The sequence below is a fragment of the Haliaeetus albicilla genome, chromosome 13 (assembly GCF_947461875.1).
Source record: "Haliaeetus albicilla chromosome 13, bHalAlb1.1, whole genome shotgun sequence".
In the NCBI taxonomy this organism is placed as follows: domain Eukaryota; kingdom Metazoa; phylum Chordata; class Aves; order Accipitriformes; family Accipitridae; genus Haliaeetus; species Haliaeetus albicilla.
In genome coordinates, this window is record NC_091495.1 from 32,932,343 (window position 1) to 32,957,887 (window position 25,545).

The window sequence follows — 25,545 nt, forward strand, 5'->3', positions numbered from 1 at the left end:
ATAGCATTGCAGATGATAGCAATTAAAGCCCTATTAATTTCAAATCATAAAGGGCATAAGTTTTCTTTACCCTAATTAAGGTCTGAGCTTTAATTAGCTCAATATTGTGGACCTTTAGTAAAGGATATGGTCACTTGAGGATAAAGATGATGTGTGTTTATTCCATACTATAGGCCCTAAGCAAGCTGCATCCACCTCAGTTCCTAAAAGCGTTATGGGTCTTCACAGATGCTGTTGGTCTGTAGTTCAGTCATTTTTATGTTTGCAACTATTTTTAAAAAGGAAAACCAAAACTGAAATAGTCTCTATTACCATCACCTTTGGCTATGCAGAACTTATTACACAGCCATGGATGATTTCTGCTTACTCATTGAAAATGTAAACTTGCCACCCTCTGAATTTGGGAACACTAGAAGTGCTGTGCCTTAGTCATAGTGATGGTAATTTTTAAGCATGGTTACCCCACAGAAAAATATTTGCATGCTCTCAAAGCACGGTGGTAGTAAGCATTTATTTTTTTCTGCCAGGCACTGGGGAAGAAGGCATCTAAATTCAACAGACATTCACAACTGCACTAGTGTGCAGTGAAGCAGATTATGTTAAATAAAACTTTGCTAATAATGTTGGTGGAATATTTCTGAATATCTCACTGATTGTACTTCCCTCATTTTCCCCATTGTGCTGTTGATTTAATGTAATTTAGTCAAATCAGAATCTCCAAATGAGCATGTGGCTCCCTAAACAAGTTGAGGCATGGAAGTCCGAATTGCTGCTCACAGATTTTTATCTGTTTGCAGATAGCCAAGCCACCCACACTGGAGTAACACAGAGAACAAGAGAGTCTATTCAGTTGTATCCCTGAGGATTTTTTTAATCAACCTGGACTTTTTGGTCCTTTTAACATTGTAGGACTTACTAATGTAACACAGTTAATTCACTACTTTTTTAAAAATCATTAGCTGTTTACATTTTGACAAGTTGCAGAATGTGAAAACTTAATGCTAAAAGTTGATTAGGCATATGCAGAGTGTTCTGTTTTGTCTTTCAAATTGCCTTGGGAAGGGACCAAGATAAATGTTTAGGAAAGACCTTTTTATTTATTTTTAAGAATGATTGCAGCTTTCAGTTCAAGTGGAACAGGAGTTCTCCATCTTTCTTATGGTAAGACTTTTGCTGTAGCCAGCCCAGTTTGTGTCCTTGGCTACAGCCTGGGATTCTTCTGTCTAAAACTTTTGTTGTCTATATTCTTTAAATCAGAGCTGAATGGCTTCTTAAAAATACATGGTTGCCATTCAAAAATTGTGGGTGTAATGCTCTGATGTATGCTCTGCAGGAATTCAAACTGGATAATCAAGACAATCTTCTTGGTCTACATGACTCTGTGTAAACTTTTCAAATGAGCCAGTTGTTCTCCCTGGACTTTTTAGAAGATGATGTCAGTGCAAAGGTTAATAAGAATGTTCATATTAGTTGAAAATAGAATACCACAAATAACTGAGAATATATTCTTCACAGGCATAGCAAAGATGGAATATGTAACAGGACTTAGGAGATTTCTTTCTAGACTTTTAACAGTAGGAGAAACTCTGAGATTTTTTCTGTAATAGGCTAAAAAATGTGGGAATATTAACTAGTTTGAATAAACTATTTGGGAATGATGAAAAGATGGGCCTTTCTTCCACCCTTCTGATGTCTACTGACATAATACTTAACCAAGCAAACACTCTGAACACATGCAACACACATGAGAGGGAGAGCACATGGACAGTTAAGTGCATGTTATAGCTCATCTAGTCCATCTTTCTTCAGTGTGATCAAAAAAAAAGGGAAAAAGCAATGCGCCCAGCACTGCCCTCCTTGGCAGATGTGTGAGCTCCTTTTAAAGGATGCCTGGAGTAACAACTGTTAGGAGTCAAGAATGAACAGGCATTATTAAGTGTGAAGTAGAAACCAATGCAAATCATTCAAACAGCAAGGATACTGGTTTGGAACTGGCTGAGCGTTAACAAAGATGCTCAGGGCAAGGCTTGTCCCAACTCTTTTGCTGTGTTCTCTTAAATATGCGGCTTTCCATTTCATCCAGTGCCATGGGCATCCTGTAAATCTTGCTGGTGGAGAGGGATCATAGTGTCTCCCTGAACTGCTTTTGGAACCTCGAGTGGAGCTGATGTTGAGCTGAAGGAGCAAAGACAGCAAAAAAACTTGGTAGTGCAAATGTGGATGCTTCTGGCTGTAGTGTGCTCTTGGCTACTAGAAAAAACTGGTGGGGTTTTTTTGCCAGTCTGTTCAGTACTGGGAGTAGTGTGTTGGAGATTCCTGTATGCCAAACTGTGGTAAACTGGCTCTTTGACCAGCAACTCTTTCATATGTAGAGCACAGCTGAGAAATGATACCTGTACTTGGGAATATGTGTTCTTGACAAATCAGTGTAGCTTCCTTTAAGCCCTAAAGAAAGAGCCATCCCTAGCTTACACACTCATCTACTACACAGATCCGGATGGGAATGATAAGACCCAGTGTCATTAACCCTCTAATGCCTAGGACTACAACTTCCTATCTCTTTCCGTGTCTTGTATGTTACTGGCAGGCAGTTTAATGGCCTCTTAATTTGTGTGTGTGGATGAACTAATTAGCAATACTAAAATATGAAATCACCTTATATTTTCTTATAGTCAAGTCCTCTGAGGGTTCTGAATTTGTCTTCATGCATAAGGCAAAATAATCAAAGAACCAGAGCTTGTTAAATTTGCCTTCATTAACACTGAATTTATTTGCCTAAGTACTCTTACCCCTGCTGAGCTCACTTAAGAATACAATTTCCTTGTCTGATATTTTTTCTTCTTTCCCAGAATACATTTTCCAGCTAATAAGGAATCCACATCTTTTTTTTAAGAATTTTTCTCTTTCTGTATACTTCTTTCTGCCCATAGTGTCCAATGTCACACATTTATGAAAGATGATCTTTATGTCAAAGTAACTCCAGCTAAGACAGCCAGTTTGTAACAACCTGCCAGACCTGTGCTGCTGATCAGGCTTAACTTTCAACATCTACAACACAATCCCTTGGACAGACAAGAAATTATGCATGTCATCTTATTTCCTTCATTTTATGAGAAAGTGTTACCAAGTGCATTGACCTTCTTGGTGCTTTGTTGAAGTCAAGTAATTAACCTATTGGATCTTTTTATTGCCTTTGTGGCAATAAAATTCTTTGTTAGTTGGCATGGCCCATTGATTGATTTAGGTGCTACTTGTAAGTCAAGAGCCTCAGTCTTTTTCCTTTCCCCTTCTGACTTTTCATCTTTTTCTAAATCTGATGTTTCACTTCAAAGCTTCTGGCACTAAGTTGTTAATTTGTATTTTAATCCATTTCTTGCCATTCGTACATATTGAAATCCAATGTCTTAATCAGCTGCACCCTCTTGGCTCACAGCTGTTTCCTCAACTTTTGGTATCTGGCATATAAACCTTGTTAAGACACTTTCTGCTGAGTAAAATACCCAAGGCTGCATCTGATATTTGACAGGATAATCCCAGTGGTATTTTCCATAGACTCCTTAACTCTCTTGAGCACTGTACAGTTCATGTTTCCTTTTAATATTGGAGAAATGGTTTAATTGATTTTTCATTCAGCCTTCTGTCACTGACCTCTTTGTCAGACTTCATTCCTGATGCTATTCCCAAATTGCATTTTCTCTTTCTTTTTGTTTTTTTTTTCCTTTAGAATGGGACCGATGTACTCAGGGGTGCAGGGTGACATGCACCTGCTCCCCGGGTCAGTCTGGCTCACTACGCACTGAGGACTGTTCATGTACATCCATGCTGGTAGAGGTGTGTTCTGGATCTGTTGATGCAGGCACTGAAAGAGAAATCTTGGGTATCTGGTGCTTCAGGACACAACTTACTCTGTGTGTTTTTTATGTCTGCTTTTAGTAAAGGAGATTTCTGGGAGGATACAGTCCTGGCGGGAGCCATGCCTATGAAGGCTTTGCAGAAGAGGCTGGATCAATGCAGCTCCCAGCTGATTTATTTCACTTGTCTGGCGTTCTGCAAATTAAGCTGATTAGCTCTGATCTTGTCCTTTTTGCCCACCTCCAGAGATAGGGGAGTTGGTTTCTGACAGTACCACACGCTCCTTCCCTGGGCTCTTGCTGTCAGCTGACAGTGTAGGAAGAAGCAGCATCTGCCGTGAGCAGATCTAGGGCTGTTAGGTTTTATCATCATCTTATTGTCATAATCCTCATCATACTTGCTTCTGCCTGATGGTTAACATTTAACTTCAAATGTAAGGCTTCCAAGGCTTGTTACTCAAACTGTTTAAAACATGCCTGTTTTGTACACTGTCAATGTTAAGTGCTGAACACTGTGTTTCAGGAATATATTCCTCCGAGGTTTGATATCAGAGCCTTGGACTGATTATATTTTGATCCTCTTACATATGTTGCATTAGACAATGATCTTCAAATCCCACAATATAAAGGCTTCACATGCCTGTAAGCAGATGCAAATAAAGACAGCCTGGAAAGTATTTGTTGTAGATTCAGACATAGTGCTGTTCAAATACACCAGTAGAATGTCACAGTGACTTAAGACATAAACATTAAAGACCATTAATATTTCCAGTAAGTCTTGTTTTGTAGGATTTCATAGGTGAAGTTTGTTTTAAATGGCATTAAATAAAAAACAAAGTCAATGATTTGCAAAACAAAGCCATGAACTAGAATAAAATAATTCCACCTAAGTTTAATTTCATATCCATAAACACATACATGCTCACAACTTTTCCTTCTTAATGTATCTTAATTTTTGTTGACATACCAAAAAAAAATAAAATTACCAGTAGGTATTAGAATTTAAGTCCAAGACTTGGACCTACCAATTGACCAGAATTAGCTTAACAGGAGAAACTAAATACCCCCCCAGCATCTGAGAGCCTGAGTTCAAATCTGTCTCAGGTTCTCAGGATCTAAACGGGAATATAAAGAAATACCTGTTCAAAGCAGGAAATAATTGCTTTCTGCATTTAACTTTTTTAATCTCAATTTTGTGTTGCACGTAGAGCATATAGCCATATGTATATGACAGTTATTTTTGTTTAAAACCAATTTGTACATACACTTTTTTAAAACACAGGAAAATTCAAGCTTAGCAAGAAAATGTTAATGTTTATGCATTATTTAGTCCCAGTATTGCCAAGGAGTCTGCCTACACAGAGTCCCAACAGATGCTAAACAGATAGAAAGGCTGCCAAAAGCTGAAAGCACTGCATAGTCTCCATCTCACATTCAGTGTCATTTAAATTCAGGTGTTAATCTCTGCCTAGTTTATTGAAATCTACGAAAGTGAGAAAAGATCACATTTTAGTGATGATTCAGACATCCAAAATCTTTTTCTTTTTTTTTAATGTATGTTAACTAATTTCCATTAACTTCTAGTTTGTAATGTAACTTAAATTTGGCTAAGTAAGAATAACCAAATTTAGAAGAAATCCTATATCAGATAAGTCTTTGCCTTTGCTTTGTTTATAGAGATATAGCTTATGCGCCAGAGGTCTGTAGAGGCTTCAGAACTCATAGAAGACTTAAGGATGATTAAGATGATAAAATGTGTGTCCACATAAAATAAATATGAAAGATGGATGAATGTTCTGAACTTTCACTTAACAGTAGTGGGAATGTGCTAGATGAAATTCATTGAATATACTGATAATTTGAACTCTTTATCAAAGGCTTAAAAACTGTTTACTGTGCAAAACTGTCACGAGTAAAGATATCTAGGAATATTCGAACTTTATGTCCCCTAAATAATATATCATTTTTCTGCTTTGTGAACTGTAGAAAACATTGAAGATCTAAGAAGACTTAATAAAAATATTCTTTTATAAATCATCCTAAACTGGGATGCAGAAGTCTTCATGAAAAATTAATCTTTTACACATTTAAGGAAATTGTTATAAACAGAGGGTGAAAACTCAGCACAGAATTGTTTGTTTGTTCACTTGTTTTGTTACACTTTCACTTTAGATAGGAAGGTTCCCCCTTTGTATCTAGCACTGCTAAAAAAATATTCCTCACACCCTCAGGAGCAAGTTATTACCCTCATTCAAACAAAACTTTACTGAGGATACACTGTGTACTTCACAGAATCACAGAAGGGCTGAGGTGTCCCATCAGGTCCCATGGAGGTGTTTTTCTCTAGTTCATTTAAATGTACCCTTCATTAATCCTTCACTACTTTGGGTGTCTTCATTTCTCCATGCTTTACCACAGGTCTCGGGTGCCTGCGATTCCTGAAGGCTTACCAGTGAAGACCAAGGCCAAGAAGGCATTGAGAACCTCAGCCTTCTCCATGCCCTTGGTCACCAGGTCCCCTGCCCCATTCAGCAGCGGGTCCATGGTTTTTTTCCCCAGTCTGTCTTTTGCTGCCAATAGACCTGTAGAAGTCATTCTGTGGCTTTTTACTTTCCTCACCGGATTCAACTCCAGACGGGCTTTGGCTTTCCTAACCCTTTCTAATCCTATATTGTTTCTGACAATTTAAAAAAGATGTTGAAGGTTTTCCTCTTTAGCTAGTGTCTTACGATTATTGAAGACTAAAATGCAGTTAGTTGTAGTTGAAATAACAGAATGACTGTTTCTGAGGATCAGCTTCCTCCTATTTATGAAGGGAATTTTTTAGCAGCTTCAGTTTCTTTCTGCGGGAAAAGCAATAGCGCTTTGTGAAGCCTTGGAGTTCCTATACCACATGTAGGAGAAAGCATTTTGTAAATTGGGTAGAACTGACAAAGAGAAATATTTTTTTCAGATGGTTCTAGCAAAATGAAAAAGAGAAAATGTAAAGTCCCCCCTTCCTAATTCTCTATATGATAGTTGGTAGGTGACATCACCTTTAGCAATTACAGTTAGATATGTAAAATGCTAATGGCACATTACCCTTAAGGTGTTTTGCAGAACATGCCCTGGAAGCAGTAATTTAAGAGGTAATAGAGGCACTTGACAACTCTTAGTGAAAGCAGTAGCTTGAAAATCACACATTTGCAGGCCTTTAGGTGCAGTCTCATAAGGCTCTCAAAAACCAAGAGGTTCACTACAGCATTCTTCTTGCATTCATGTTTTTGCGAATGGAAATGAGCTCCGTTGCCTGTCTTGTGAAAACATTAGCCAAGAGGCATGCGTTGAAAGAAACAACAGCAAGATCAAGCAGTGGTGAATGTAGAAGTAGGAGGACTTGTTAGAAGCAACAGGGACTTGGGGTCTATGGGCTGTTTTGCAAGAATGTGTAAATATTAAAGAATGATTAAAACAACGTAATGGAACGAGAAGCCAGAAGGGTCTCCTCCTGGGTTTGGTTTCCTAGCAAACGCAAAACCTGAATTTTATTTGAGGTTTGAAAACCTTTTGATGAACCCTGAGCTTTGAGCACAGCTGGGGTGATTTATGGCTTTGTGATTTCAATCTGTAACAGGCAGAACTTTGCTGGGTTGTCCTGCAGTTTTGAATTTTTGAGGTTTCAGATGTGAGTCATTAGCTTTTTCAGCCCTTCACTGTAAATCTTTTAGCAGATACAATTTTTCTCCCAGCTGTTCATTCAGACATAACATATAAATAAAAATTAAGGAAAATAAAGGAACCCCACAACCTGCTAAACAGGGTTCAAACAAATAAAAGTCAGTTCTATTTTCTGTTCAGTTTTACTTGCCTACTTTATCTAATGTTGTAGTTTTCAAGTCACAGGTGGTGCTTTCGAGAGAAAACAAAGTTGGCAAGATAGGAATTTCTCAAACTGAGTAGGGTTAACCAGGCTGTGCCTTGAAGAGATGGTAACAGCTTGTTTTTCTCAGGGCTTTGCTGGTTTTAAATAGTATGCCTGTGCAAAGTTAACATAATCTGTATTTGCATATTGCTCCTAATTTGAGTCATGCCAAAGCACAGAAAGCATGTGAAGCACTGCTTGTGTCTCAGCTGGAAGGTTTATCAGTTGTTACTGGAGTTAGCGGCTGCTTCTGTGGTGCTTGCTTGGTAGCACAAAGACCGAAACACATTAATGCTATTAGTCATTCTTACCTCTCTCCCAATTCATATGCAATTACTTACAGCAATTCATAGGGAAGCTCAATGAAACATCTTGTAAGTGCATTGCCAATGGGGATACAGATGGCCAAGTGTTACTTTGGGGGTGGTAACTTAAGGACAGATGAAATGAGTTAGCCACTGAAGGTGCATCCTCTCTGTCAACATGCTGTAAATGAAGCGCGCCTAGGACCCTGCTCTGTCCCTGAGGCCAGCTCTCCTGGGAAAGCTTGTGTCCGTGCTAATAAACTCTCCCAGTCTGTACGCAGGGTGAAGGTAGGGAACTGCCACCTGGAAGTGGACCATGGAGAGTCTTCATTTGAAAGGATGCCTGAGGGTTGCTTGGAAGAGTGCTAGCTGGGCCAGACCAAAATCTTCACAGGGACCTTTCTAACAATTTAACAACATACACAATGCCAGTGCCTGGGAACATTCCTTGGAAGCATTTAATATTCAAGTACTGATACAGCCTCAATGTCTTTCAAGATATTGGCAAAGTCTTGTTTTTCGTTAACTCAAATAAAAAACTTACTATAGGAAATGCAATGTATACTTGCTATTTGAGCATGAAATAGTGCATATAGTCCTGTTTCACTGTCAGCTTGTGTGTGGTTTTGAGCACTAATGTCTATTGATGGCCAAATCTTTCCTGACAGTTTGTCAGGAACCTACTCTGCAATATGAATCTGATGGCCCAATGCAGATGAGACATAAGATTTGTTTTGGCCTGTTGCCAAGACAGCTGGCAGGAAAAAAAAAGTATCCTAGGGAATAAGTACACATCATTCTTGAACCAGAAACTGCTAGTTGCAGCACCAAGCATATTTTACAGGAAGCAAAAATAAATTGTGTTTTTCAGTTTGTACCACACAACAATAAAAATTCATATTAATGCAACATTTTTATGGTAGGATGGTTTGACCTTGAGAATGCAGCTACCATTCATGGTTTATGCCAAGCATATGCTTACATAGTAATAGCTTCTCCCATTGATTCAACAAATGAAAGTGTTCTGTTCTTGAGTAATAATTCTGACTTCCATGTGCAGAGCCACATGTGTCGCACATAGAGCCTCCTCTGTTCTCTATATCCACGTTCTCCTGGAGTCTTTTCCCCTGTAACTGTCTGACTGGTGGTGTGATATACGCAGCGAATATCAGAACCTGTTTTTCCGCTTTCTAATTAAAGCAGACGTACTTTTGACGAAAGGTAATCTGGGAGGTACCTCAGTATGGTGGTTAAAAATGTACCTCATTGCAAGTTTGAATTTCAAATGAAGAATATACTTTTGTGCCTTACTAAAGTAAGGCCTTAATGCCCATGAAAGCTAATAATACAATATAATTTATCTCACATTCATTCCAGGGCACAGGTCTAAAAAGTGTCACTTTCAGATATTAGTATTGGAACTATCTCAGTGCCTAAAAAGTCACCATGTTTTTCTTTTTCCTTTCTTTTTTTCAGCTGTGGGATCTACTGCAGAAGTTGCAATTCATCATGACATACATTGCTCCCTGGCAGATTGCCTGGGGATCATCGTTCCATGTTTTTGCTCAGCTCTTTGCAATACCTCATATCCTTTATATATATGTATTGGTTTTGTTTATTCTTAAATTCCTCTTCATGTATGTAATTTATTTACAGTGTTTGAAGAAGGTGCAAAATTCCTAGGTAACTTATTTTCAAATGTGAAAATGCTTGGAGCATCTCCTGAGAAATACAGTTTTCTGTCTTTCTTGGCTGCATGGGATGGGAAACTGGGAAACTGAACTCTGACTCAAACTGGTCTGTTTATGCCTGCTCACTTCCTACCCAGCCACATTCTGCAGATCACTTCCATAGTCCTCAGCACTGACTTTTGATGCATCCAGAAAGAAACATTGTGACTGACATCTTAGCTCCAACTTGAGTGGACTTTTATGTATGCAGAAGCTAGTTTTGTAAAGTGCTGGGTGTATGGCTGACTGAGCTCTAAAATATAGGTTACGTTCTCAGTTGCTTCTAGGTGGTATCTCAGATACAAATTCATTTCAACGAGCCAATTTCTGTTGCAAATGTCCTGATCCCCCCCCCCCCCATTTCAGAAGCAGCTGGATTTTAACATTTTAATGTACATTTTTCATTGTGGTCCTGAGAAACATTCTCCTTTTTAACATTTCTGCTCTGTTTTATGAGTAACGACATAAATTCATCAACACTAAAGCAGTCCTTTAGAAACAGTCTGTTTCAGTGCCTGTTCCAGGCCCGTGAATGTTAGTTTTGTGGATATGGAGAGTAAAACACACAGTTCAATGACCTCCAAATGTCTGTAGGGTTAAAAAACATATATTGGATTTTTGGAACAAAAATTTTCAGCTTAAAGTCTAATTCAGTTACAAACTTGATTTAATACAGGAAAAAGATAAAAAAATGAAATAAAACACTTTAACTGAACAAATTTAACTTCACTGACATCTAAAGCATTTTCAGAGACTAACTTTTTCTTCCTTCCCTCCCAACCAAAGTTGTGGAAGAAGAGTTGATGAAGTGGTTTTAGTTCAGACCTACCAAAGAGTTTACTTTGTACTGTTTATTAGATATACACACTTAAGTCATTGTCCCTTTCATCTCACAGTGTTCCGCCCCCCCCCCCCCCGAGTGATTTCTTCCCTCTGCTTTTTGCTGTGATATATTGAATCATATGCAACATTGATTAACAATGCTTATGCTTCTAGATAGGAAGAATAAATAGGAGGCTTGGACAGAGGGAAAGCTTTAGATTGTCTATTTATGAAAGGAAAGTATTATAAAAACAGTGATCTGTCTGAGCATTTTGAGTGATTTGTAGCAAATTCTTCCAGAAATTCACAACAAAAAATTATTTTCATCTCTGTTGTAGGTGTGAATTGCAGGAGAAATGTGCGTAATGTTATTTAGCAAAACATTTAAGAACTATGATTATATTTCAATGAGTTTCCCTTTGGTCACAAATATTTTGTGCGGTGATAACTTTACTCTTGATAAAAGTGCCAATTAAACTTTGCAAAATGGAGAGTAGTTAACTAAGTGGGGTTTAGTCTGTTTACACAGTTATTGCTAAAGCAATCTAGACTAGCTTTCTATTATTTATATTTATAGTGTGCTTTGTAAATGGAAATCTATCTTTAAGGCAATGTTGCAATTAAGATACTGGTTAAACACCCAAATTACTATTCCCACAACAACAACAACAACTCTGTCTTTTTGCATGGTATTTTTATTTGCTGTTACCATAACCCTGCAAACAGTAATGATGAATGCACATTGCAGTTTGCAGATGTACTAAGCTTGCCATTTCTTTGCAGAGTTAATTATCTGTGGCTCTTAATTGCCTAAATCACATCTGCAAATGGGACATAAATTTTTAAATTTTGAAGTGCCTGGGTGAACTTTTGCCATAGAGCTCAGTGATATGAGTAGTTCTGGATGCGTTAACACATTTGATTCCGACGTGCAGGGCATGAAGGGTAACACACGTGGAGCTTTGCCTGGTGGAGGTTGTGGAGCCTCCACCATTAGAGATCTTCAGGAATTTGGACGAACGTCTGTCAGGAGTCATATAGGTTTAGCTGATCCTGTCTCATGACTGCTAGATGGACTAGGTGACTCCTCAAAGTCCTTCCTAATCCTGAAAGACCAGGAACGGGAATGGTCTTCTGGCTGGAGGAGATCTGCGACTTCACTTCCCAGTGTTTAAAGGGGTAAGACAAGTTTACATGTTTAATTATCAGCACAGTGAGAAAGTCAGTGTAGTTTGTAGTCAAAGGAGGGTTTTATCTAATAAATGAATAGTGAGATTTGGGAAGAAAGGATTTTGTAGTTCAGATTATGCTGTTTATGAGAGTTTCTGCTTTGGTTCTTTCAGGGTTACAGCTCTAACATCAGAAAAGGAAGCCCTGTGACACTCAGTTCTCCCATTCTCTAGGTGATCGTGTACCTGGAAGTGACCAAACATGTTTGGCCTATACTAATTGCAATTTTAAAATGTGGGGTTTGAGAAACAGAGGATTTGGGCTGGCCTTACTGCATAGTTTTGTGTTAAAAGAAGGGGATGGAAGATTTTTAAAATGTCAGTCTTTCAGTTACTTTTTTTGAAGCTGATTTGAATTTAAACAGATTTTAAATGATAAGAATTAATCCTCGGATACAATGTTTTATTTCATGTTGAAAAGTTTTTAGTTGTTTTTTCTCAAAATTTGATTTTGGCCATCTTAAAAAGAAAATCCATTATTCACAAAGAAACAACTTCTGCTTCTACACAATATAACCTAAACGAAGATGGTACACAGGAAAACAGGCTTGGGACATAGCGTAAGAAAGTATGCCTGTAAGGTTTTGGTACTTCTTTTATATTTTTTACTTAGACATAATTAAAGCATTGGTATTAAAAAAAATACCTAATAAAAGCAAATTGGATACCAACAAATAAAAAACCCTTGCTGACAGATAATTGCCCACTGTACACATCAACTATATGTAAGGGAGTCAGGTGCTGTTACTTGCTTTCATGACATGCTTACATATAAGAAACAGTTAAAATTACTCTTCACAAGTCAAATGGGAAATGTCTTCCTACCTACATTTGGTAGAGCACTATGTCTTTTAGCAAAAATAAAACTGTTGCTACTGATTATGTCTTAGACACAAACAGTTCACAGTGGAGTCCTAAATGTCATTATTCATGATGGTGGCAATTTTTAAATCAATCATGACATTAGAACTGTCTTTAGAAAACTTGATTTGCTGTCCTTATCTGTCCTTCTTGTTCTCTTTTTGTCTCTTCAGCTCCCATGCCTCCTTCCTTTATCTGACACTTGTAAATACTTATTCATCTTTCACAGCCAAGGCTGGTTATGACTGCAGTGTAATGTGACAGTTTAACTTTTTTGATGCACTTGCCTCCTGCTCTGTGCTCTCTGTTGCTTTTTGAACTGTAGACTCTGAGGGCAGCTCAATTTCCAATTTCTCTAATGCACAAAGACACTGTTCCAGACAACTCTCTTTTAATAAGTTTGAGGGATTTGAAAGATATCTTTTGGCAAATATTTGTTTGTAGATTTTGCAAATTGCTTTGAAATCATGGCTAGCTAGCCTTTTTGTGGAAATACTGTGTCACAAATGATGCTACGTGTGTTAAAATATTTTTTGTGGAGTCTCAGAGACTGTGGGACACACATGCAGGATATTACTATGAGAGGGTAAGCTAAAAGGTGATTTATGGGGTTATTGGGTGATTTGACCTTAATTTTTAGTTTGAGCTGCACTTGATTGCTCTACTTTGATAGTGCCTCCTTAGTTCATTGCTTCCTTACTTAGCACCTTCCTCCCAAGAGAGGTGTAAGGAAGGACAACTGGTCTCTTACAACAAATTGGAAACCTTTTTCCTGAGATTTCATGGATGTGGTATGAATTAATGAAGAATTAAAGCCTCACATTTCAATTACTTGGGTTTTTTTAATTACGTTCCTTATAACTTGCATCTTTTTCAGTATCCTTATGCCTCTCCTAACTTGCTTTCCGGCAATGTCAAATATGACTTTACATTTAAATAAGTTATGGATTTAGGCATTCATTATGATGTTTATGTGTGATATTTAGTATTCCTCTGTCCTCACCTTCTCATTTAATGTATTTTTCAAAAAGCATGAAATGCTGAACATTTTTTACCTTTTGGTCAGCATGGACTATTAAATTGTCAGTAAGAATTAACATGAAAGCATGATTTTAAGTCAGCAGGCTGGATTATAGAGGCATAGCTGTTTCTCCACATACTAGGTCATTCCAAAATAAGCAGAAACTCACAGAATAGAATACCAGACACATCGGGAGCAAGACGCCAGTGCAGAGAACAAAGAATTTCCAAGAAAGTGATATTTTTGAGGGGTTTATGTTTTAAACTCTGTGTCAGACTCTGGAAGGGCACTTTTTGTTATAGAAGGTACACTAGGTAGCTGGAAGAGGGCACTTACTGCTCTGCCTATGCTCAGGATCTGTCCTCAGGCAGAGATTAGACAGGGTCACCCTGCTAATAACGTACTCTGTTCAAACACGTCGCCTCCATTACAACTGTGTAACATTGAAGAGCCACCGATTACATGCTGGTAATGGGCAATTTGGCACTGCCTGCCTTCTTTTCCTTTCCTTACCACCTCTTTGGTAAAATAAATAACAACAAAAAAGTGAAAATAAGTAGTTCAAAGAGCTGCTTCAACAGTGGTTTAAAAGTATAATGAAATCATTTGTGTTACCTTAACTTGCAATTTTCAGACTCTGCTATGCTTTTTTTTCAAACTCTGGCCACTTCAGTCTTTTCTACACCACTGAGTCCGTTTCTTGGTAGCGTCATCTTCATCGCATCATATGCAAGACCGATCAAGTTCTGGGAGAAAAACTACAAGTAAGACTATTCAAAAATTTTCTACACTTGTTATTTGTAAAGGTTTTGCTCTCATTAGTTTCATTTCTGGAGTTATTTTTCTTTCTGAAGATAATCCTTAAATTGTTGTAGGGCATGAGAGGTTAATCTTTGAATCTTGATTCTGGTGTTTTACTATTTCATGGTTATTTGGTTATTTCTGAAAACGTATTTAAACAATTATCGGTACATTACAGATGAGGTGTCATGTTGCATTTGTTGTACAGACATACAGTAACGAAGCTGTGAAAAAAAAAAACAAAACAGTAAAACTCCCAGTTGTCAGCCTTTTTGTCTTGCTAGCTAGTGTTAGCAACTAAATCTGTGAAGGCTTTGGCACTAGAAGTCAGGGTACATTAATATGTTTTATACTAGCCTGATTAAATGTTACCATTTGGGATGTGGCAGGTAACTCTCATAGTGAAGTGATGATGAGCGTGCATTGTCGTTACTTGCTACATCTGATCTTGGGGTTTATGAGTTGGTTGTTTATGTCATATTTTAGCTGCCATTTATTCAGTTTGACAAGGACGTAAACACAGAATATTGAAAAGATTGACTAAAGAGCTTCTGCTCCTTCTACCCAGTAGGATTTGAAAGCTCTTGGTAACTGGGATCTAATGGGCTCCCAAAAGAGTACTAGAGACAGGGAAGCACTTCCCTTTGCAGATAGAGATAGTTTTTGCAAGGGGTGAATGAGCAGTCTGCAGCGTTAGGGGCTGGATTCAGTGATTAAGGTGGGCCTTTTGAGTCCTGTGCTCTGGGCAGTGCATGAGCTCTTCACCCCCTGCTAACATGTAACGAGGCTTGGAGTAATTTATTGCAGCTGCAGAACAGCGGTTTGAGGCAAAAAGTGAAAATGGTATTGGCCAAATCAGGACTTGGCCGGACCAGTGAAAAGTGCGATACACTTTCCACACTTCTTGTATCAGTGCCACTGATGTATCTGAGCACCTCAGGAGAATTCAAAACTGAAAATTACAGTGATTGATTTTTCCATCTTCTCGGGGAAAGGGTCTGATTAGTTTGAAGAGTTTTATTTTGTTTGGTTTTGACTTGTATCAGTGAGTGAATATGTACTTACCTATAAAGAAATTACTCGGACAAAGCCAAGTTGTGTAAAGAGGCTTTGTATTTGTTTCTGAATATGATGAGATTTGTGGAAACCTTTTGAGGGGAGCTGAGTTTTGTACACTGGGGCCAGATCTTAACAAAATTCTCTCACACATCTTTTTTGGGGGGTCAACACATTTATTATTTCATAGGAATGAAGTTGAGGGGAGTCATGGAAAGGCAGGAAGCTACCACTAATCCCACAGACAGCTTTATGTTATTGGAACGATATTGAGTAGGAAGTAGAGATTTTAACATCTGCTACATTTTATTTTAACCAGAGCATTTTGAAGGCATGTGGCTTCTTCTCTAGGTACCAGTTAGAGAATCAAACTCAGCTGTAGGCACATCACTTCTATATAGCTAGGTTAGTGTAGAATCTGTGTTATTGCAGATGGAAAGAGAGGGGACCGTTTTCATTTGCTTTTGGTTTGACTGAGGCTTTTGGGACGAGGTGAACAGAAGATATTAAAAGGAAATTTCAAAAGATGGTTGATGCTTGACACTTAAATAAGGGGGTGTGTGTCTTGTTTTCATCAGTACTGACCATCTGTGACTCCCGCTAAGGGAATAAGTTGGTGCTAAAAATTTTTGAAAGCAAAGCTAATTATTTTACCCATAAACTGTAAAACCCCAAGTGCAAAACCTGGAACCCTTTTAATACTTTAAACCACCACTACTTGTCCTTTCAAAATAAGCAGTTATTACAAATTTGTCTTCAACGTGAATGTTAAATTAGATTCTAAAAAAATTGTGCTTTGCTGTTTGTTAGAAATTCTAGTGTATCTTTCATGATCTTCTCACTTAAAACATAAAACCCACAACTTTGCCCCTCAAAAACCTTTCATAAGTAGAAAACAGCCTTGTAGAAGATTCAGATAGTCATCAAGTGAAATAAATGTTTGCCTGAACCTGTGGCATCCTACATACGCAGATGTAATGACTCCTCCTAAATTTGTATTCATTTTGTCTCTAGCACTTCTGATTCTCCTTTGCCTCACTTCCATTTCAGTATTTCATTGTTCACATGAAGAACTGACCAGAGCAAGTGAGCGTTGGACTGAAAAACTCCTGGTTCATTAAAGGGACACAGTGAAAAGACAGAAAAAGGCAAGGGAAGGGAGTAATTTTGTATTAACATTAGGGAAATTTTCTACAAAATACTTAAAATAATTGAATTGAGATGGGCCTTGCCTTACTGCTTTAAATCTTGACCCTTCAACATCTAAAAACTCAAAGGGATGGCATAATTGCTTTCCTTCAGAGCTGTGGAGTTAAATAGGATCAGGAACTTGAGCTGGAGTGGAAAGTTGTTCTGGCTCCTGCACTGACCAGACTTTGGGCTGCAGTGCCCTACAGCCAGATGTGCATTGAGTTTTCAGGTGCTGTAAGTCAAAACAGAACAAACAGATGGGGAAGGTGGTGTATAGATTTCCTTTTTGGAGTGCATTGACAGTTAGTTTTGCAAAGTTCAGCTCAGGGTATTCATGGAAAGTCACAGGTTCACTACAATGCAGTCTGAGGTAACGCTCATACGAAGCAGAAGCTCTGGCAGATTTTTTTGCTATTTCCACACTCATTGCCTGTTGACAGGAGCTTTTGCCCAGGGGAAAGCTACCTTCAGTGTGCTTTATATAGCTTTTTTTGGTTTGCTTGCTTTGCATACTCATTTTCAAACACTTCCTTGCTGTATTGATGACTACATTAAATTATCACATTTGTATTAGCTACACAAAACCTCATTTACGTTTATATGAAGATAGAGGTAGTCAATTCCATGGTTATATTTTTTATAATTTAACCTCTTAATTGGACTAACTGAAAACAGTTTTGACAAGCAGTCTAGATAGCAAAATATCATGGTTTTGTTTTTCTTCCAAGTAATAAATTAGATTGCTTTCTTAGACTGTCATATCTGTTCATCAGTATATGCACACATTGCTGCTGTCAAGCAGACTTCATTTTTTCTTTGTTTCACTTAAGGAAAACTTAATTTTTGCATCTCACTTGGGCAAACAGTGTGAAATTAGATAAGGAAAAACCATCCAGTTCACTTTCTGTAAAGTGAATCCAAAGTTGAAGCTTTGGACGTTAGCAAGTAGGGAGTGGTATGTTCATTAATAGAGCTGGGCTATTAGGCCAGTAGCCCAAGTGGTGAGCAACTGCTCCATCTGTTCCTTAAAGCGTTGGTTTGGTTGTCTCTACCTGGTGTTTTCTAGGTGCACACTAACACATCTTGCATTTCTGGTGTTTCTTTTAGTCCCACTTTTTCTGCTGGCTAAAGAGGAGTTTGATCCCTCAGGTTTCTGACTGGGCATCTGCCACTCTAGATGATGTGAGCTGGAGCTGAGAGTCTTAGAGAATTAAAATGATGGCTTGTTTGTTTTTTCAAGGCAGTGGAGGAACTCAAGCGGGTTTAAAAAAAAAAAAAAGATTCATTTTGACAGTAAGCAAACTGTGAAATTCCTAGCAAGCTCTTCAAAATTCGGGAATCATACTGTGCCTGTTTGTGCTCTTGCGGTGTGTGCACAGAGCATGGGTGTTCTTCCCTGCAATCAGCAGATGCTGTTTGTTTACAGTGTGCGCTTTGGTACTCACTGCGTGCAGAGTCTAGTACACCAATACATCACTGAGTTCAGGGATCTTTCAGGGGCGAAAGGGAAGAGTGACTTTAAGAAGAAGAAAAATAAGGCAATAAGGAAGGTAAGAAAACAACTTCTCATGCAACCACTTTTTTACAGCTTTTGCTGCCATTGTTGAAAAGAGAGGCGTGTAAAATCAGAAAGCTGGCCTGCTGCTCATGAGCTGGTTGCCTCATGGGAGTTCAACTATGAGAAATTTTCTTTTTCTTTTTCTTTTCTTTTTTTTTTAAAGTTTGATGCGACACTGGCTTTGTCCTCCCATTAGCCTGGGTCCTGCTTCCCAGTTTGAAAAGTCTTGTTTCAGTCTTTATTTTCACAGCTGTTGGAATGATTAGGCTGTAGATGTCAGAGAGAGAAAAGGAAATAGCAGTAAATCTTGTTTAATGTATAGGCACTTTAAAGCATAAAGTGTTTGTTCAAACGCTGTTGTTCCATTCCTCTGCTTTGCTTTTTTTCTTAAATATTTTGTCATGCTGCGGCCTGAATCTGTACCTCTCCTGCCTCCCTCTTATCTTGCTTTGTATCTTGGATATGGCAATGGACAGAACAGTGTAGGAAGTTTACTTTCCTTCCCCAGTGGGTCTAACCGCTGGATCACGTTGAGCAGCCTGTTCTTTGCTGCAGCTGTGACTCGTCCCTGCAAACAGCAAACTGCCACCAGGAATCTGGAGATTTCACTGCCTACAAGCCGCTCATCTTTCCTGCTCCTTCCTGTTTCTATTCTTTCTCAGTCATCTGGTTCAGTGCCTATTTTTGGGTAAGGCACAGCTTGCATTTTCTTTGAAGGGTCTTGGGTGAATTACAATGTGGTGTAACTGAATTAGTTAGGTGTGTCTAAAGAGGCTGTGATTAAATTGCCAGTTATCTCAGAATGGCATGACAGGATACCTCTCTGTGTTTGAGAATATGTGAACAAGCCTTTCTTTTCTCCATCTTTTTAAAAAGTGTAACACTGTGTTATTGTTCCAGTCATTGTGGTCTGGAAAACAGCCACCTGTAAGTTTAATACAGCTGGGAACGGAGGGCGAGGAAAAGCTGCCTGGCCTCAAATCTAGTGCAGCTGGTGTTTTCTTTTTTCCTACCAGCTCACTTAACCTGCCCATCGTGGACAGCTTGCAGGTGGAACGGGAATAGTTTTCCCAGTGTAAACGTAGTTCAGGTTGACCTCACAATTATGCACGTGTGTGGGAAAAGGAGTTGTGAAAAGTACCTGACTGCTCCCTCCCTTTTTCCCATAAAATAACAGGCCTTCCACTTCCAAATGCTTATTTTTAACACACCCTAGTGGATCTGGTTTCCTTGTGAGCCTGCTCATCTGTTACAGCTGCTAAAACCCCTGCTCCTAACACAAAATGTCATTCTGTCCATGGGCCTTGTTTGGGAGCTGCACGTTCAGACCTTTCAAGTTCTTTTCAGGGCTGGATTTCTTTAGTCTTTTCTTGCTATGTTGTTTGATTTTTCATGTGTTCTTAGACCTCCATAGTGGTGGTGTTTACAGAGGAACAACTGCAGCAGATGTTTATAGTTCAGTAATATCTTGGACATTGATTTGTAATGAATACTTTAAAGAAAGGTACATTAACCTCTGAAGACAATAGTTATAGCATAACCTAAGCATAGGAGATCCTTTTTTCCCATAATCGACAGCAGTTAGTGTTTGCCTTATTTCCTCAAATAGCACTTCAGAAATGTTATACTCTGACTACTGTCACTGCCTGTTCTCCTTACTTAGGGTTCAAACTTTTCTGAATGCTTCCAGCCACCTGTGACATGAAAGCCACATTGCAGCCCTGAGTTTTACTGTTCATTGCCATCGGTTTAGTTTCTTCTGAACTGTTTCTCTTTCTCTGCTAATTTTTGTGTTTCTTTCTGATGGCTTCTGTTTCTATACTGTTTTTTATGAACTGACCAGAAAGAAGCACTGTATTCCAGTTGCACGACTTTAGAGTGTACTGAGGTTCTAGTTCCTTTGTTATCAGCTATTGCTCATTTTTATGAATGCTAGCCCCTTTGATGACTGTGGCTCTTTTAAGAGAGGCCTTCGCTGAGTTGGCCTTGGGGCTCCTCCAGGCTTTTATTGAGTGTTAAGTTAGTTTAGAACTCGGCAAAATACTATAAATAAGTATCAGCGTGTAGATAAAACCAAAATAGGTGCTTATTAGTGCCTGGGACTTACAAGTCAAAGCAAATAGGACCAATGAATGAACAGTTTTTAGTCTGAATTATTGGTGTGTTGTCTTCAAATCAGAAGGGCTGCCTGGTCCTGTTCACAAAGCATGTGGAATTTGGAGAGAGTCTTTCTGGAGACATCAGAGGGATTTAGATCCTTGAGCATCCAGCCTAGACTAGTACTGAGGGATGCTTAGGCCTGGCTTGGGTGCTCTTGGGTATAGCATTCCTGCTGACTATAGTGGCACTCCCTGGCTGGCCATGATGCAAAAGCTGAAACTTTAGCAAGTTACTGCTATTTTTCCTTCATTACTCTTCTAACTGGCAGATTTCCCAATAAAGATGATTTCTTGGGAAAAAAAATGCTCCTCTGTTGAAACAATGGTATAAACTGGTCGTTGAGAAGTTGCACCCTGTTCTCCAGATGCATGTGTGGCCATGGTTCTGGCACTGGAGGAGAAAACAGAGAAAACCAAAATGTTTGAAGGACAAGGAACTTCTTTGTCCGTACTTCAGCCTTAGTTCTTCATGAGCCCTCTGAAGTTACATGTTTTTCATTACTTACTCATCTGACTCTCTTCTCAAGACCCATCCCTGTATCCTCCCTGCTGTAAAGCCTATCTGCTATACATCTTCACATTGTGCACCACCAGCACTGCCCATGGCCTCGTACGTGCAACACTTGCCTGCTTTAGGAGTCTTTATTCCCTTTCAGCAGGGGTGTAGGGCTTTGAGGAGTGACAAAGCCACAGCATTCAGGTGTGGGAGGTGTTGCTTCAGGTAAAGCCCCAGGCTAAAAGAAGCCCTACTAGAAATTACGTTCCCCTCAGCATCTTGAACTGTGATCTCCCCTGGAGTGAGTGACCCTGTGTGCACGTGTGCCCCTTTCGCTGCTGGCTGTAGCATGGAGGTGTGTACATCTCCTCTCCAACCCTGCCCTTACCTCATTGCTTGACTCCATATGTGGAGTCACACCAAACTGGGAAAACGTGAGGGCTGTCTGGGAAAGGATGGGCGAGGAAAAGCAAGCATCTTTAACCAAATAGATGTGGTATTAAAATGTTTTCTGAGTTGCCACTCAAGGGAGGCTATACAAAATTCAAAGTTGTATTTTAACTGTTTGGCAGTATCTCTTTAACTGGTAACATCTCTTCTTCTCAAATTTTGCCCCTGGCAGTCAATAAAACAAAATGAGGCTAATTGAATAGGAGCCATATGTGTGATAATTAATTGGGAGTGCATTCTGATTCAGTGCTCTGTAGTTCCCTGCCGAGTTAAAGATGCATTCACATCTCCAATTCACTGAATCATTCTAAGAGGACAGAATAAAGACAGAAGGGAGGCATCAGAGAGAGAATGCATGCTGAGGCCAGGCAGGAACACAAGCAGAGATCAAAACCACAAGCGGGATAAATGAAAAGGGAAAGGGATGGGCAAAAAAGGAAAAGGCGTGCAGTGAAAAATCTGAGAGGATAATGCAACAGTCATTGATAAGCAGGAACTCAGACCTATAGAGGAAAAGAAATCATGAGCATGATAGAAGAGGACTTTTAAAGATATTCGGAAAGGAAGGCAGCAACAGGGCATAAGAGAAAGATGAGAATGGACTCATAAATCAGAAATAGGATGCATGTAATATTTTAAGGGCTTGTGTGGATATACAGTGGCACTAAAATTTTGTAAGCTGCTCATCTAATGCTTAGCTTCCAAATTATGTAGATCTAATGAGATCAAGTAAATTCATGAAATTTCTGTCATGTCGAGTATTGGAAACCTGTTGAAATGGATTGATTGAATTTCCGTAAGAATAAGTGTTCTCATCAAGCGTTCATCCCGTTCACTTGGATAATGCAGATCATCTCCTGTTTTAGATTTAACTGAATCAGACATTTAGGGGCAAGCTGAGGTTCCGAGCACTAAACTCAAACCTTCCATTCAAGAAGGTGCTTACTCAAGCAACTTTTGTCAAGATGTGAAGACAGGGGAAAAGCTGAGATCACAGAGGAGATGTTCAGCAAGTGTAACTGTTTTAACTGAGGTGATACGTAAGTTATGTACAGACAGCAGCAGGGAATAATTCATGCTATAGCTTGCTCAAGTCCTGCATGTTTCCTGATGTGCAAGGGTACGTGCATCTCTCTGTGTGGAGTAAAGGAGGTAAACACCTTGCTCTCATTTGCTGAAGCAGCTCCCAACATTTTGGTCATATTTTTTTGCTCTCTGATCTTGCTCTCTTTTTCTGGTGAAGACTTCACTGGGACTTTTCTCATCACCTCCTTTCTACTCTCCAGGTCCTTACAGTTTCTCAGGCTTTTGCCACTTCACTCATGGGCCCATCAGCCAGTGCAGAGCCCAAGTGAATTAGTCCTGCAGAGCTCTGGGTACAGCGTAGTACCTTTCCTATAATGTTTGTGCTGGCTCACAATGGGAAAACCAGAAAAAAACACTCACCTGCACTATTTCAGATGCATGTTTTTGTGTGTAATTAAGACATTTGCTTTTTGAATTAAAAGTACCTCTATGAATTGCAGACAGTGAGTATAGCTGTGATGTAGGGTCCTGCACTAAGCCCCTTCCTTACAGGAATGTCAGGGTCCCAGCCCTTTTTCACTGACACAAGAGTGAACACAAATGTCTCTGTGCAGTTGGCGTAATCCTTCCACTTGCAAAGCTTCTTATATTTCTTAGTATAAAATATCTGGAGATCATGACAAAATGTCTTTTAAAAGAAAAAGCATACTCAGACAAGGGGAAAGAAATTAAGTAGCAAGGTAGGCAAGACAAAAGCGGGGATATTGATGACATTTTGGTAAAGCATTAGTGAATATTTTCAAGTACACAGGTGCTTAAATGGCCTGGCTTACAAATAAGAGGTGAATTCCCCAGCTAAACCTTTGAATGTCAGAGCACTTAGGTGGGCTGTTCAATCCATGTTTGGGCACTCACACCTCTCTTGCATCCCTTTTGCTGCAGGAGCACAGAAACTGCATCTTCAGGAAAGGCTTCAGAATATGCCATATAAACATGCTCAGTAGTATCTCAGCAAATGACCACAAGCCTGATTTGTACATCTACTTTTAAAAAACCCAAACCAAACCAAACCAAACAAAAAATCCCCACCAAACAAACCACAAAAAACCCAAAAACCAAACCCAAGAAGCTCTCAGAATGAATTATAGAAACCTTTTTAAGAAAGTAAAGAAACCCTAAGAGCAGGAAACATTATTGATAATAAGATCTTCCTGTGTTTTAAAAGGATCCTTCAACAACGCTGTCTTTAATAACTGGTACTTTTTATATATCTTAGTGCCCTCCCCCAGTTTCCTAGTGTGCAATCAAAGCCACTTTTTATTATTGTTAGATGAAACACTGGAGCAGTCAAGGAAGGAGGGGAGGAAGAAAGCATGAAAAATAAAAATCAGAGCGAGTGATCAGGAAGAAGTTGCTTTCATTATTAAGATATCTTTCTTTATTAATGTGAGTTAAACCTAAGGCATATCTTCCATGCAGCTGTCCAGAAAACCTGGCCATGGTTATGCACGAAGGGGCTGTCAGCCTTTGCTGTTATAATCGCACTGAAATCATTCTGCGTTTTAGATGAAATTGATTTAAAACTACTTGGGCACCCTTACGCTTCCAATTAGTACCATCGTTTTTGCCTCTGGTGTCCTTCAGATAATCATAGATGCCTGCTTATTCTGCCATTTCCTCATTCTCCCTCCTGCCTCGCTGTTGTAGCCTACTACTACTGTGTTTTTAATGCTAAACCTTCCGTTCATAGTGCCAGCAGCGTAAGATATTCACATGGAAATGTTGAGGATTTTTTTTTTCCAGACTCTCATGAATAATCATAGGGCTGCAACATAGTAAAGTTTTTCTCTGTTAGATTTGCCTGTTAGATGTCATGGAAAGACAGATTAAAATTCATTGGACGCAGACAAAGAAAAACTTTGGATCTACCCTAGAAAGGCATCTCTTCTATCCCTCAGAGGGGAACTGCTTTTCTTTGTTTTGTTCTCTTTCAAAGTAGAGATCCCCTTCTTCACAGCAAGAATCCTGGAAATCTTGAATTTGTGTTTTGGGGAAAAACCCATCAACAGCAAGGCAGATAGAACAGCTGCAATTTTATTTTCATCTTCAGGAAATAAGAACAGCAATGAATTTTTTTTTTTTCTTGCCCTCAATTTGCCTGGTTCTCAGCATCCGCTGTATGTTCCCCAGGCTGCCTGAATCCCCCTCGGTCTTTTTTATGCCTTTCTAAGGAAATTGGGAGAGTAAAGTGGGAGAAGAAAGTCTTTCCAGGTTGAAAAACGAGGCAGTATTTTTGGACAAGGGAAGCACAGGAGGTGACTTCATCCTTTTGCAATGGGAAGTGATAGTTATAATGACATGAACAATGCTATGCAAACCAGTGGATTATCTCAGTGCCCATGTAAATGCTGGATTAAAAGAGCATGAGATAGATATTTCAGGAACTAAGCAGGATGTTGACTGTAAAATTGCTGAAGACTTAGCTGAAGACATTCAAACACAATCACTTGCTCTTTAGGGCAAGTGCCCAAGGACCTGCACTTGGTTTGCATAGAATAATGCAATTCAGGAAGAAATCCAATTACTGAGCTAATTATCACCTTGGATGAGTGGTAACAACCAAATTTAAAGCAAAAGGCCACTGGAGGAAAGCCCAAATCATCCACTAGTCCCAAAAGTTCACTTTGAGAGGTCCTCGTTGACAGTGAAAAGCCCAGGAGTAAAGGCGTCGCTAGTTTGATTGTTAGGCACAGTGTATTATAGCTTAATGCAATGCAAATTCCCATTGCCTTCAAGAGGTACAAACATAGCTTTGGTTACTAATAATTGTGGAAATTTTTTTAAAGTCCAGAATGGATTACCTGACTGAATTTATTCAACTGAACTGAATTTCAGGAGGGAAGTTTGCTTTACAAACTGTCTATATTATCCTCCGTCTTAAAAAAAATTAAAATTATGCTTCAAAATATCTGTATAAAGCTTTGAGTTTTTCTGGTAGTGTCTGAAAAGGTAAATCCTTTCTTGTCTCATGTCCTGAGGCCCGTGTTTTAGCTGCTTAAGCAATTATTACTGTGCTTGGAATAGAGGA

At 39.0% G+C, this 25,545-nt stretch overlaps 1 protein-coding gene across 2 annotated transcripts in view; it reads left to right on the plus strand.

The window, feature by feature from the left end:
* The window catches only part of PCNX2 (pecanex 2), a 158,099-nt gene that overhangs the window by 90,130 nt on the left and 42,424 nt on the right, over positions 1-25,545 (plus strand). For both annotated transcript variants that reach the window (XM_069800740.1, XM_069800741.1), the window contains 2 exons: positions 9,534-9,642; positions 14,355-14,484. In XM_069800740.1, the coding sequence (XP_069656841.1) occupies positions 9,534-9,642; positions 14,355-14,484 (239 nt within the window). The remainder of the gene's footprint in view (positions 1-9,533; positions 9,643-14,354; positions 14,485-25,545) is intronic.